This window comes from Microcaecilia unicolor, chromosome 6 (genome assembly GCF_901765095.1).
Source record: "Microcaecilia unicolor chromosome 6, aMicUni1.1, whole genome shotgun sequence".
Lineage (NCBI taxonomy): Eukaryota > Metazoa > Chordata > Amphibia > Gymnophiona > Siphonopidae > Microcaecilia > Microcaecilia unicolor.
The window spans coordinates 1196325-1210242 of record NC_044036.1 but is presented as its reverse complement, the minus strand read 5'-3'; the positions used below and the strand labels follow the sequence as shown (position 1 = coordinate 1210242).

Sequence of the window (13918 nt, the reverse complement as noted above, 5' to 3'; positions counted from 1 at the left end):
TAAAGGCTGTATTTCCTTTCTGTCGAGGAGAGTATGTGAAGCTGTGAGCTGCCCACATCCTCTGCTCTGAATAAGCAGCAGACATTGGGCCGAAAGAGTGCAGGCAAGGTCCTTTTCAACTCTTTGAATTCCTCAATTAGACCCTCGCCTGCTAGGCTGCTTTAATGTGTGACTGATAATAAAATATATGCACTGTACGTAGTCCTGTTCAGGCCCCGGGGATGCTGAGCTTTGATGATTATCCCATGGTGGATGAGTGATCGGACTCTTCAGTGGAAAACTGTGTACCTCAGATCCCTTTGCTGTAACTCGGCCTGTCCAACAGGAAATGTGAGACTGAGAGGATCAAATCTTGCAAGAAGACTAATTCTGAATGTCCACGAGAGGTGCAGCAGTAAAACAGAAAGTGGAAGAGACTTGGGGAGGGAGGGGGAGGTGAGCAATTTACTCGGGTAAAGGATGAGGAAAGTTTTTTCTTGAGGGAGCGGAATGATGTTTCCCTGTCTGAGGGTGCAGGGGAAGCCTCACTGGGTAAGAGGGGCACCAGTGGTGAAACTGCCTACCTTGTTCCAGATATAGCCTTTTAAACTGGGTTTGTATCTTTAATGCCGGAGGGGGCTGATTTCTGTGGGGGGAAGACACTGCTCCATACCTTTGGAAGCTTTGCAGTGTTGGTATGAATGGGGAGTTGCTGCCTCAGCAGTTCTGTTGGCAGGCAGTATGACGGCATTCAACCGGAGATAAGCATTGTGAGGCTCCTACCAGTTTTTCCATCAGTAACATACACTAAGTGGTGGTTGTGCCCATGTGGCAGAGTCGCAATGTGTGTGTGTATTTTATGAAATAAAAGAGTACATGTACACATTTTGCCTTTTTGGACTTTTCGCTTGGGTAATTTCCCATGTGTGTGGTGTAAAGTGTATACATGTGCTGGATATTTGTCTGTTTGGCATGCTGTTTGCTGTGTACAGCTCATCTCATGGATGGAAAATGCCCAGTGGTGCGTGTGAGTTTTCCGATTTATGCTTCCTTTTAGTTTGATTGCATTGCTGTGGGGTGTCTGGCAGGGAGAGCAATAGCATATTGTCCTTTTTGAGAGTGTTTAAAAGTCTACATTTCTTTGAAAAGCTTGGAGACACTAGTTATGGTAAGTTATGAAGGAGATTTGTAAGACAGCCTCTTGCCACAACTTTCCACTGGTTTCAGAGCTCAGTGGTGGAGGTGAGACAAGGAAGACAATTATACCTCGACCCTGTTCTGTGGAAACAGGAAGGGGGCAAGGGCTTGCAAATGCAGCAGAGTGCCTGACAAAATGAATGTGTGTGCTGTCAATTCTGGGAGGTTATCTGTCCAAGGTAAGGAAAACTTGGAGGCTTCTTTTTTATTTATAAATAATATTGTGTGATGCAGTTGTTGTAAACTCTCTCTTCCAGTCATACATACTGCAGCATAAAGATAAAGATCCCATCATGGACTGCTTTAGGAGTCCTGGGGATCAGGTCTATTCTGAAACTCTTTGTGGGGAGCTGGCCACTCAGAAAACACAGCTCTTACATTTGGTTGGCTTTTTGCTTGAGGAGTACCAATTTTGTGATCCAGGTTTAATATCTTTGTACTGTATGTAACCATTTGAGTGTGGATGGAAATAAATACGAACTGCACGTATGGAACCCATTATCTTCCAAGCACAGCAAACAGTACACACCAAACAGGATATAGGACAGACCATGTACAGAACATCTACTGCATATAAGAAGTGACTCACCAGTGCGTACACAACAATGTTCCCACTAGACTGAGTGCAGTGTATACAGTGCTGAGGAAGTTTGTGAACCCTTAGGATAGTCTGTGTTATAGTACAATGTATATGCAAGATAGGATCTGATCCTGATCTGAGAATAAGCAGCAAATAATTCAGATATATTTTGATTTATTTATTCAACTAATAGTTTCAAAATTAAGTATACTTGTCTGAAAAAGTACATGAATTCCTCAAGAAGTACATTTAATTTATAAAATACTTGCTAAACCATCTTGCACAAATTATGCAACAAGGCAGGGCACAGTCCTAGTCAAAATGAAAACAATGGCAATACCAAGACTAGGAGGAAAAACATAATTGACATCAAAACAGCCACGGATGGCACAGGAAAAGGAAGGAGACAAAATTAAAGATGAGGAGCAGTTTACTTTACGCAACCTCATCTGCCACATGCCGTTGGTCTACAGAAGGCCATTTCATACACACCCATAAGCTTGGACATAAAGCCAAGTCTTTATAATTAAATTTGCTTGTTGAAATCCCAATCCTTAATTCCAGAGGATGGTAGTTATATTTTTAAAAAGGCACTCAAGATATACAAAAGCACGGTCTATACGTCTTATACCCACCAGACAGGACTTAATATAGAATTGCACTCGGTACCGATTTCCTCGCCTAGCTTTAATTACCAGACTTAGGCCTGCTGAGACCATATTCTGTAACTGCAAATGCAGCTTTTCAGAACACCCCTGACACGCCCATGGCCACTCCCCTTTTTGAGTTACACACTAGTGTAGAGTTAGATGCCATGCCTCAGGTCCGGTCCTAGGGTCTCTGGCGCCCCCCTGCAGACTAAGAGTTGGCGCCCGCGTGCCCTCCCCAGCATCTTCTTTCTCTCTTCTCCCACCCTGCCCCTGTCCAGCGATTCTCCTTCGCCCCATCCCCCGCCGCCCTTCGTGCTTTAAATCTTTAATTTACTTCCGTTCCAGCAGCCGCGTCATTTGAAAGCCTTGCCCCATCTCTAGCCTTCTCTCCCTTCGTGAGTTTGTTTTGCAGTCCCGCCCTCGAGGAAATGACGTCAGAAGGCGGGACTGCGGAACGAACTCAAGAAGGGAGGGAAGGCTAGAGACGGGGCAGGGCTTTCAAATGATGCGGCTGCTGGAACGGAGGTAAGTTAAAGATTTAAAGCACCAAGGGCGGCGCGGTATGGCGGCGCAGCGCTGCAGCGGCGCCCTTGAAGGCAGGCGCCCCCCTGAGGTGCTTACCCCGCTTACCGGGTTTGACTGGCCCTTCCATGCCTTATAGAATAGCATGCAACCAGATGGGTGCACAAATCTAAATGAGTGCCAGTTAACATCAAGAATTGGTTGTTAGCACCCAGGTATTGATAGCTAAAGGTTTGTTACTCAATTTGCTTGTGCATCTTGGATGTGCAAATCTGGCTAAAATATATAGAATTTGGGAGGGTAGTCATTAGAAATACTGATCCTCCAAGATGAAGCAGGCCTATTTATTCTCACAAGTGGAGTGATGCCAACCATCTTGCCCAGTCCAGGACTTATGACAAGCAAAAGTAGAGCCTTATGGAGTGCAAGACACGCTCCACCGTGCATGTGCAAATGCCTTCTTGACCGCCGCAGGAACGCAGGCACGTCAGTTCTTTTTCTACTGCGGTGAAGAGAAGGTATGTTGTGGGGGGTACCATCTCTTTGCTCGGTCCAAAGAACTTCTTTGTGCCTTCTGGCTTTTTTTTTAGGCTTCTCTGATGTGTTCCCATTTGTGGAATCCACTTTTATTTCCTTCCTTTATTTGTTTTGTTTTCCACGGTTTTAAGTTTACTTTTTTTTTCCGTCATCACACGGCCATTATTAGGCCTTGACTTCAGCCGGGTTCTTCCCTTTATTTTTCTGGTGCCTTGCTCCTTTTTCAGGCAACATCACTCTGTTTAATTTAGCTGCATTAGTTTTTTCTGTCTATGTCCACAAAGATTCCCAGTGACTTCAAGTGCATTGGACAATCTCTGGGAAAGACACCAAGTCTTAGTGTCTTCAGAGTCTTGGGCCTGACCATAGCCCGGCTAACTGTGTACTCTGTCTTAGTATGAAGAAGAGGACCCAGGTTTCCAGAGAGGCACAACAACGCGAGAGGATTTTTGGAACCAAGTCCGGTTCCTTGTTGGCGGCATCAACGAGAGAAATTTTTCGAAACCTAATACAATCAATGGTCCTAAGCCATGCAGATTACTGCAATGGAATCTACGTGGGATGCAAAGAACAACTCACAAAAAAACTCCAGACCACCCAAAACACAGCAGCCAGGCTGATATTTGGTAAAACACATTTCGAAAGTGCTAAGCCCCTCCGAGAAAAGCTGCACTGGGTCCCAATCAAAGAAAGGATCATCTTCAAAATCTGCACTTTGGTCCACAAAATTATCTACTGCATAGTCCCAGGATACATGATAGACCTCATAGATCTACCAACCAGAAACAGAATCAGATCATCACGATCATACCTAAACCTACATTACCCAAATTGCAAAGGACTTAAATACAAAACAACCTAAGCATCCTGTTTCTCATACATAAGCACACAACTATGGAATGGACTCCCAAAAGCTATGAAAACAATCCAAGACCATCTAAACTTCAGGAAATTACTAAAAACCAACCTGTTCAAAAGGCCTACCCCACCGATCCACCATAAATCCCCACACCCAGCAACACAGCATAACCAATGATCTTACTGTACAATATACAATCCTCACTCCCGTCGACCCTCATGTTGCCTGATAACACACCTACCTCTTGCAACCACAATATAACCCAACTTGGCGAACGCCATTACGGTACTATGTAAGCCACATTGAGCCTGAAAATAGGTGGGAAAATGTGGAGTACAAATGTAACAAATAAATGTTGAGAATTGCACCGGCATTGGGAGCGACGGTAACCATGGTTGCTGCGAGACCCTTAGAGCAATGATACATTGAGTGGGTCTCCACCTGCCTAGAGGCCTCCTGCTGTTCATAGCCCCCAGGTCTGTACATTGTTGGACCCGGCACTGAGGAGCTTCAATGACGAGCTTCGGGCTAAGACCAGGAAACATCATCGCTCCCCCTTGACACATGGTGCCGGGAGCTCCAGAGCATCAAGAGATTTGGCACCTGAAAAGCGTTGGCGCCAGGAGGACAACTCCCCTTCCATACAGGAGGTGCCGATGCATGGGTCTCCCTGTAGCCAAGACTCAGCTCCCATATCACCCCCGGCAGCGCTGCAGCCTGCTTCTGAGCCGGTACCTTAGCCTTTCCCAGTGTCGGCCATCGATGAGCGTATCAGTGCCTTGCACCCTGAGCTGCTGGATGGCCTTTTGTAGTGGTGCGAGTTAGCATCAGAGGTGCTTGCGCCTTCACTGCAGCCCCAGTTGACCCTCAGCATGTGGTGCGGCCTCAGACACCGACCGAGACCGGCACTCCCTTGATGTCAGTGGAGAAAGCTTCTCTGGAGTTGAGATGGGAGCCAGCTTCTCTACGCCATTCTAGAGGACATGGCTCCTCCACGTTGAGGCAGGTTCAGTCGCGGCACTCCCTTCTGGAGGTATTGTCTGATGCAGAGGAGGAGTGCTCATGGGATTCAAAGGAGGATCCAAGGTACTTTTCCCTCAGATGAGTCCTATGGAATCCCCTTTGAACCCTCCCCTTCACTTGAAAGGAGAAAGTCTCCGGAGAGCCTTTCAATCCCTTCTTTTGTTTAAGGAAATGTCTGCAGCCATTCCATTTCCTTTGGAAGTGGAGGACGAACCCAGGACCAAGATGCTCAAGTTCCTGGACTATGAGTCTTCTCCTAGGGAAGCTGTGACTTTCCCTTCCCACAAGGTACTCCAGGAAGTCCTCGTTTGGAATTGGGAGTCACCTCTGTTGGTGTTGCTAAGAAGATACCATGTACCGGATCCACAGCACACCTGGATTTGATAAGCCTCAGTTGCCTCACAATTCCATGGTGGTGGAATCTGCCCTCAAAAGAGCCAGGAGTTCTAGAGACTATGCCTCAGCGCCCCTAGGCAGAGAAGCTAGGACCTTGGATACTTTTGGGAGGAAGATGGTCAGACCTCAATGCTCGTCTCAGGAATCCAGTCTTACCAGCTCTTCACTTTACTTGCGAGACTCGGTCTGCAGGATGCTATACTTAGCTGACATGCTCCCACCGGAGCAAGCTGAGTCACTTTGTCAGTTGGCCAAGCAGCAGAAGGCATGTTGTAAGTTCTTTGCCAGAGGTGCCTATGACACTTTTGATGTGGCTTCCAGGATTTCTGCCCAAAGTATATCAGTTCACAGACTCTCATGGCTGCTTGTTTCTGACTAGGAACAGTCGATTTGGCAGAGGTTAATGGATGCCCCATGCCGGGGGGGGGGGGGGGTGGTCAACCTTTTTGGAGAGAAGGCTGAGGAAGTCACTGACCAGATCAAAAAGCACACTGTTATCTCTTTTCTCTCCCACCGGTTGCCTTCTACATCAGCCTCCTCAGCTAGAAGGTCTTTTGGCAAGTCGAGGAGGAGTCCCTCTTACTCTGAGGCGTAGGTACGCCACCTCTTCTCACCAACTTGAAGGGAGCAAGGCAGTGGACATGGGAGAGAGACCAGATTCTTGTATCCTAAGGGCAAGGGAAGAAGAGTGACATATTGCAAGGGTGGGGACTCTGTGAAAACTGGATCCTGACCCTTTGAAGTGAGATAAGTATTCTTTTACTGAGGATGTGTTTAATTAACAAAAGGACTGACGTATCGTAAGGAAATGTAATATTTTTTAATGTACTCTTGGCAATTATAACAAACAAATGACATATTCTATATGATGTATTCCTGGAAAAACCAGTTTTCTACTTTGGGCTGAGAAAACTCTATATAAAGGCCTGGTCTGAAAGGCAGGAGAGCATGCTGAAAGTCTTTTTCAGTTTGTCTTAGCATACTAAGGAATAGGCGTCCATTTCCATGGCAAATTCTTTTTGCTTATGTTCCCTTATTACCCTACTTTTTATTTGCTTCTACTAATTTCTTATTTTTTTCATATTCTTGGGTAAGAGTAAACTTTATTAATGTGAGAAGCTTCTTTTTTAATAGTTGTTTTTGGTACTCATCAGGTCAGGTGTACTAAGAAATCAGTTGGAGAATTTGTCTGGGTGACGTGTTGAGTTTTTGGTTCTGAGGCCCAGCATCAACAGGTCCAAACACAATGCACTCCCCCCCAGCCAAATAGGCTGGCGTCCGTTATCACCACAGTCCACTGTGGGGAATCCAGACTCATGCCTCCTGAGAGATGACTTGACACCATCCACCAACGCAGACTACATCTCACCAGGCAGCGCAGAGGGAGGTGCTCCTTCAGGGAGTGCGACTAGGGAGACCAGCGGGATAGAAGTACCCACTACAAAGGCTGCATATGAGCCCTGGCAAGTAATCTTTGGCCCTTGGGCACTGGGAGTCCAAAAGAGACCGGACCTGCGACTGAAGTTTGCGAATCCTGGCCTTCGGGAGAAAAATTAACTCTGTCTGCGCTGATGTTGAAACGAACTCCCAAATATTCCAAGGTCTAGGACAGCTGAAGATGACTCTTGTCCAGATTGACTACCTAGCCCAAGGACTGGAGCACATGCACCACCTGGGCCTTAGCCCGCACACTCTTCTGGTAAGACTTTGCTCAGATGAGACAGTCATCTAGATACGGATGCACCAAAATGCCCTCTTTGAGCAGAGCAGCTACCACTACCACCATCATCTTGGAAAGGGTACGGGGAGCCATTGCCAGACAAAAGGGGAGTGCACAAAACTGATGCCTGCCCAAAACGGCAAAGCGAAGGAAATGCTGATGAGTCAGGCGAATAGGGATATGAAGGTATGCCTCCTTCAGATTCAAAGATGACAGAACTCCCCTGGGCTGCACCGCTAAAATGACTGAGCACAAGGTTTGAGTGTGAAAGGAAAGGACCTGAAGAGCGTGATTTACCTCTTTGAGATCCAGAATAGGCCGGTGGGAATCCTCTTTCTTGGGGACCACAAAATAGATGGAATAACAACCTGTTCTCCGTTCCCTTTCAGGGATAGGAACCACCACCTTTAAGGCCACCAGCCGACCATCCATACTTTTCAAGGAAATCTGCTGAACCCACATGTACTTTCCAAGGGGCCCTGCAAGGAGACACCATGAAGGTGTCTAGCAAGGGACGGGCAAACTCAAGCGCATAGACATCGTGAACCACCTCGAGCACCCACAGATACAAGGTAATCCAGGTCCACTCCTGGTAGAATTCCCGCAGCCTTGCCTATATGATAATCAAGGACTAGACCCAGACACCTTCATTGTGCATGTCTGCCGGAGAGTGGTGCCGAAGGTCTGGAGTCCTAGCCCCCCCCCCCCCCCCGAAAGGACTGCATTATCTGAAAGAAATGGCTATGCTGAGGACCACCTCCTCTACCTGGCTTATAGCAACATTACTCCCTAAACCTAGATTTCCCGGGCATTCCTCTGCCCACCGGATGAGGCCTATCTGAAAGCCAAGAAACCTTAGTCTTCCGTAGACTTTGACCAACTTATCCAGATCCTTGCCAACTAATAGGGAGCCTCAGAAGGGAAAACTTGCTCAATTTAGACTTGGGCCCCGGATCCACAATGACTTCTGGGCCGCTATACCAAGAGCCATAGACTTAGAGTACACATGGAGCAGATTATACAAGGCATCCGAGAAGGAGTTCCTCCAAAACTCAAACTTTTATCTCAAGAGAAATGGTTTTGAATGTCAGAGAGGTGAGCACTATTTCCCCCTCAAACACTCCTCCAAGCCCCAGGTCCAAAAGAGAAGCTAGCTAGAGATTCTACATTACTGAAATACCAACAGGAAAAGTTTCTGTGGTATTTTTGTATTCAAAAAATACATCTATATTCTGGATAGGCCTTCCATGTGTGTTTATGAAAATAGCATATAACTAAAGATATATATATATATATATATATATATATATGATGATTGGTGGAAAAAAGAGAACCCCTAGATTTTGCCATTTAACTTTAGTGTTTAATAACATAATTTAAGCAAATTTGGGTAATTTGTACTAATTGAAACACCAGAACAACCTCGCTGCTTGCCTACTTTTTTTTTTTTCTCTACCATACAAAAATGATGTTGGTGCAATGTCATTGTTTACACTGTGAAAATGGTGTTTACTGAAGAAGATGGAGTTGTTATGAGTATGGGGCGTCCGCACCTTGAGTATTGCATTCAGTTCTGGTCACTGTATCTCAAAAAAGGTATAGCGGAATTAGAAAAGGTTCAAATAAGAGCAACTAAAATGATAAAGGGGATAGAACTCCTCTCGTATGAGGAAAGGCTAAAGAGGTTAGGGCTTTTCAGATTGGAAAAGAGATGGATGAGGGGAGATACGAGGGAGAGGGAGTGGCTTGATGCATTTTCAGTAACATGATAAATACCAGGTAATGTTAAGAAATCTAAGGGTTCACTTACTATTCAATGCACTGATTCTGAATTACTTATCCCTACTATATACATTATTGTGTCAAACATGGAATTGTTTCATGTATACCCTTTGTATTGCATAAGAAAAAATTGATTTCCATTGAACAAGGGTATCATGATGAGAATTTGTAATTATAGTACTTGGGGTTCACAAACTTTTTCTTAGCCTGTAGGAGTCACACAGTGTGTAGACATGATCAGCCCTTGAGTTTGTTCACGGAAACCCTTATACAGCATACATACATGAGGAGCATACCGGATGCTCTGTAAATATCTATACATAGGGGCATGTGGTACATGCTGCACAGCACAATGTTTAGACACTAAGAGAGCAGTTCTTTAACTGGGTGCTGAGCGCTAATTCTGTTACGGCATCTGGTTGCCCAGAATACTAGCAGAAGTTGACACCTGCACACCTACATTTACACCATGTCAGTTGGTCTAAATGCGCATGCCTAAATGTGGTACTTTAGCTCATTAGTTACAGTGCAATTTGTGTGTTCTTTAACTTGTGTGTACATGTGGCATGTAAATGTTAAGTGCCAGGATATAGGATCAGTGGGAAAGGAGCAAGTCTAGAACTACACACCCCCTTTTAAGTGTGCCAATGTAATACAGGCAGCTGGCGTCTTGATTCTGTTATACAGTGCTACATGTCAACATCGGTGTTCCTAAATTTAGGTACATTCACTTGGCAGACATAAAAGGCTGCGTCTGAATGTGATACTCCCGTAACTCAAGTATTCTGTCAGTTGCCCGCATTATTATTAGACACACCTATGGTCCAGCCATACTGCGTCCGGGAGTATTCCCTTTGCATTTACACATACACAGTCTAGAATGGCGCTGAGCACAGTGTCGTCATTTACGCCTGTAACCGTACTCTTACCCGGGTGAGTAGCATGATTCTATAAATGTAGACACGCAAATTGGGCCTATGTTTACACAATTAAGGGGTTTTATACAGCAAGAAGGCACATAAAGGGCCTCTTGGAGTGGAAAAGTCTGCACAGTGTGTACTTTGCCAGTGGGTGGAGCACATGTACATGCATAAGTTATGGAACACTATAGTTTACACATCTTCACACCTAGACGTGGGTGTTTACCCCAGCTTTTGGTGTAAGTGATTGTGACTAGATAGATGCACAGTCTCTGCCACTTCCGCTAGTATTCTATAAAGAAAAGTAAGTTCCTACTCTTTAACAGGCTTAAAATAAGCAACATGACCCCCACCTGTAGTAGGTGCCTTGTTACAGAATCCTCCTCTGAATGTATGGAAGGCACATGAGTTGTAACACAATTTCTCCAAGGACAGCAGGCCATTGTAGTCTCACAGCTGGGTGATGTCATCTAATGGAGCCCGGTTCGAATGCTGACTAGCAAGACTAACTTAGAACTTTTCTCTCACAAGCGAGAACAGAGACTGCAGGTCCAAAGCAGCAAGCAAGCTCAGAAAATGTTGAGATTAATCAACAGTACATGTCACTCCCATGGCACAATTCCATTTGAGAGTGGCCCAGTGGTCTTAGGCTGCTGGGAATATAGTGGATGTCATCCGCATACCTCCAGAGTTGACTCATGCCCTTCTCTGGTAGACAATTTGATCGAGTTTGACTGTGGGACTACCATTCCAAATTCTACCTCCTTAAAAGGTGCTAGCAAGGGATGCCTCCAACATGGGATGGGGAGCTCATATGGATGGGCTTCACACCCAAGGAACTTGATCTGCTCAGGACACAGATCTCCATATCAGCCTCCTCAAGCTGAGGGCCATTTGGAATGTTTTAATGGCTTTCAGAGATCAGCTATAGAATCAAATCATTCTCATTCAAAAAGACAACAAGGTTGCAATGTTTTATGTAAACAGAGAGGTACAGGGTTCTACCCCTTGTGTCAGGAAGCAATGGGAATGTGGCAGTGGGCCCTCCTTCATGGATGCATCCTCCGCACCAGATACCTACTAGGAAAGTAGTATTGCCTGGTAGACAGACTGAGCAGGGATTTTCAGCCGTACAAGTGGTCTCAACATGGGCATAGCCCTCAAGATGTGAGAGTGGAGCACCCCCTCAGTGGATCTTTTGCCACTTATCTCAACAACAGTCCCCAAGTTCTGTTCTAGGCTCGGATCACACGGTAGGCTAGCGTCAGATGCCCTTCACCTACATTGGGGAAACTGTCTTCCATATGTGTATTCTATATGCTGAAACTCAAGCATGACCTGGGAACTATGATCCTAATCTCCCCGTACTGGCCGAGGCAGATCTAGTTTCCTCTTTTGAGGTTGTCTTCTGAAGATCCGTGGAGATTGGAGTATTTTCCAACCCTCATTACGCAGAATGAGGTATCCCTTCTGCATCCTAATCTCCAGTCCCTGGCCTTCACGGCTTGGATGTTGAGAGAGTAGAATTTGAATCCTTAAATTTGCTGGAAGGTGCCTCGCATCTTGCTGGCTTCCAGGAAAGACTCCACTAAGAGGTGTTAACTCATTTAAGTGGAGGAGGTTTGCCATCTGGTGTGAGAGCAAGGCCTTAGAGCCCCTCACCAGCCCTACACGAACACTGCTTGCACACCTCTTGCACCTCTGAGTCTGGTTTGAAAGCCAACTCTGCAAGGGTCATCTCAATGCAGTTACTGCTGATCACCATGTTGGAGATAAGCCCATCTCTGTACAGCCTCTAGCTGTTCACTTAATGTGAAGTTTGTTATTAACAAAGTCCCATGTGAAACCTCCAACTGTGTCATGGGATCTCAACCTTGTCCTCACCCTGCTGATGAAAGCTCCTTTTGAGTCACTTGATTCCTGTTATCTGAAGTATTTGACCTGGAAAGTTGTGTTTTTGGTGGCAGTCGCTTCAACTCATAGAGTCGGTGAGCTTCAGGCTCTAGAAGCTGACCTACCTTACACCAAGTTTCACCACAGTAGAGTAGTTATCCACATGCGCCCTAACTTCCTTCTTAAGGTAGGTACGGAGTCTATCTTAATCGATCGTTCTTCCAGCATTTTTCCCAAAACCAGATGCCCATCCTGATGAGAGTATACTTCATACCTTGGATTGCAAGCAAGCCTTAAGCCTTCTATCTGGAGCAGACTAAAATCCATAGACACGGTCCATCCAGTTTTTGTTTCTTTGACCCAAACCGGATGAGGGTAGTTATTGGCAAACACACAGTTTCCAATTGGCTAGCAAATTGCATCTTCTTTACTTATGCCCAGGCTAGGCTGGCTGTGGAGATTCATGTGAAGACCAATAATGTCAGAGCCATGGCTACATCGATAGTCCACTTGAGGTCAGCTTCCATAGAGGAGATTTGCAAAGCTGTCCACATATTCACATCTCATCACTGCCTATAGCAAGATACCCAACATGACAGCTGGTTGAATAGGCAGTCCTGAAGAATTTGTTTGGTGTCTAGAATCCAACTCCACCTCCCTAGGCCCGGTTTTCTTTAGTTCCAGGCTGCATCTTCACAACTAATATGCAAATAGTTTCATGTTGGTTGAGTTCCGGGCCTTGACGTTTCGAGTCCCTATTGTCCTAGCCTTGTTGTTTTTAGTGAGCCTGGTAGCTAGGGATACCCAGAAGCAAGAATGCTGACAGCCTGCTTGTACTCTGAGGAAGCAAAGTTATTCAACTGTAGCAGGTGTTCTCTGAGGACATATCTTCCCATCTTCCCTTGGAGTTGTATTCAATTATTTTAAATGATTGAGGGACCCACACTCGTGCATCAGGTGTGAAGACACCAGCACATGCACAGTGGGACCCTACTAGAAAGTTCTACGTTAGTCTCACTAGTCAGTGTCCGCACCAGGCTGTATCAGATGATGTCACCCAGCAGTGAGAATACTTGGCCTGCTGTCCATGGAGAGCACCTGCTACTGGTGAGTAACTTTGTTTTATTGAAGGAGAGAATTGAAAGTAGTGATAGAAGTGAATATCTCACATCACACACACTTATGTCCATTCTGGGCACTTAAGGATGACTAACAGGCTGTCTGCCATCATAACAGTGTTGGCTCAGAGCAGTCTCAGCTTGGAAGAACCGTCTAGTGGTGTACCGGGGAGGACAGGTCCTGATAGGGTACCAGGAGTTGGAAAGATGATTTTTAAACCGTGTGAGTCGAGGCAGCCTGTTACCCAGGGAGCCCATGTGTGGCATGTGCTGGGTGCATCCTGCAGCCCCCTGTCTCCTCAGTATGGCCACCTTGCTGTTGCTGTGCCATGTGCCTCCTGAGCTCTGCCCCTTTCTTTTACCCTTTTCTTTTCCAAGTTTCATGATTTTGAACATGTTTTATTTCTTTGACTTGCTTTCAGCTCTTCATGTGCTCTCTCCCCTGCTCTCCTCCCCACCCCACACTCCTTTTTTCCACTGAAGAATTATTTCTGTATCACATAACTATATGATATTGAGTTGCTGTTTGTATGATTTTCTTAAGTTACATCTTTATTATATTTTTAGGGCCCAGGGATCATCCTGATATTGTTGATTCATTTATGCAACTCCTCGCACAGGTGTGTTTTAGTTTCTTATTTCATTCACTTTCTGTTCTTTCTCTACTTCTTTTTTCTCTCAATTTCTTCCTCTTTTGATTCAATTTAAACCTATTTTTAGCTTTCTGTTGACAAGTTTTGTT

The 13918-nt window shown here is 45.5% G+C and overlaps 1 protein-coding gene across 1 annotated transcript in view; it reads left to right on the top strand.

Annotated features, from left to right (window-relative positions):
* The window catches only part of IPO13 (importin 13), a 151394-nt gene that overhangs the window by 97990 nt on the left and 39486 nt on the right, over nt 1-13918 (top strand). The window contains exon 15 of the mRNA XM_030205803.1: nt 13744-13796. Coding sequence (XP_030061663.1) covers nt 13744-13796 — 53 coding nt within the window. The remainder of the gene's footprint in view (nt 1-13743; nt 13797-13918) is intronic.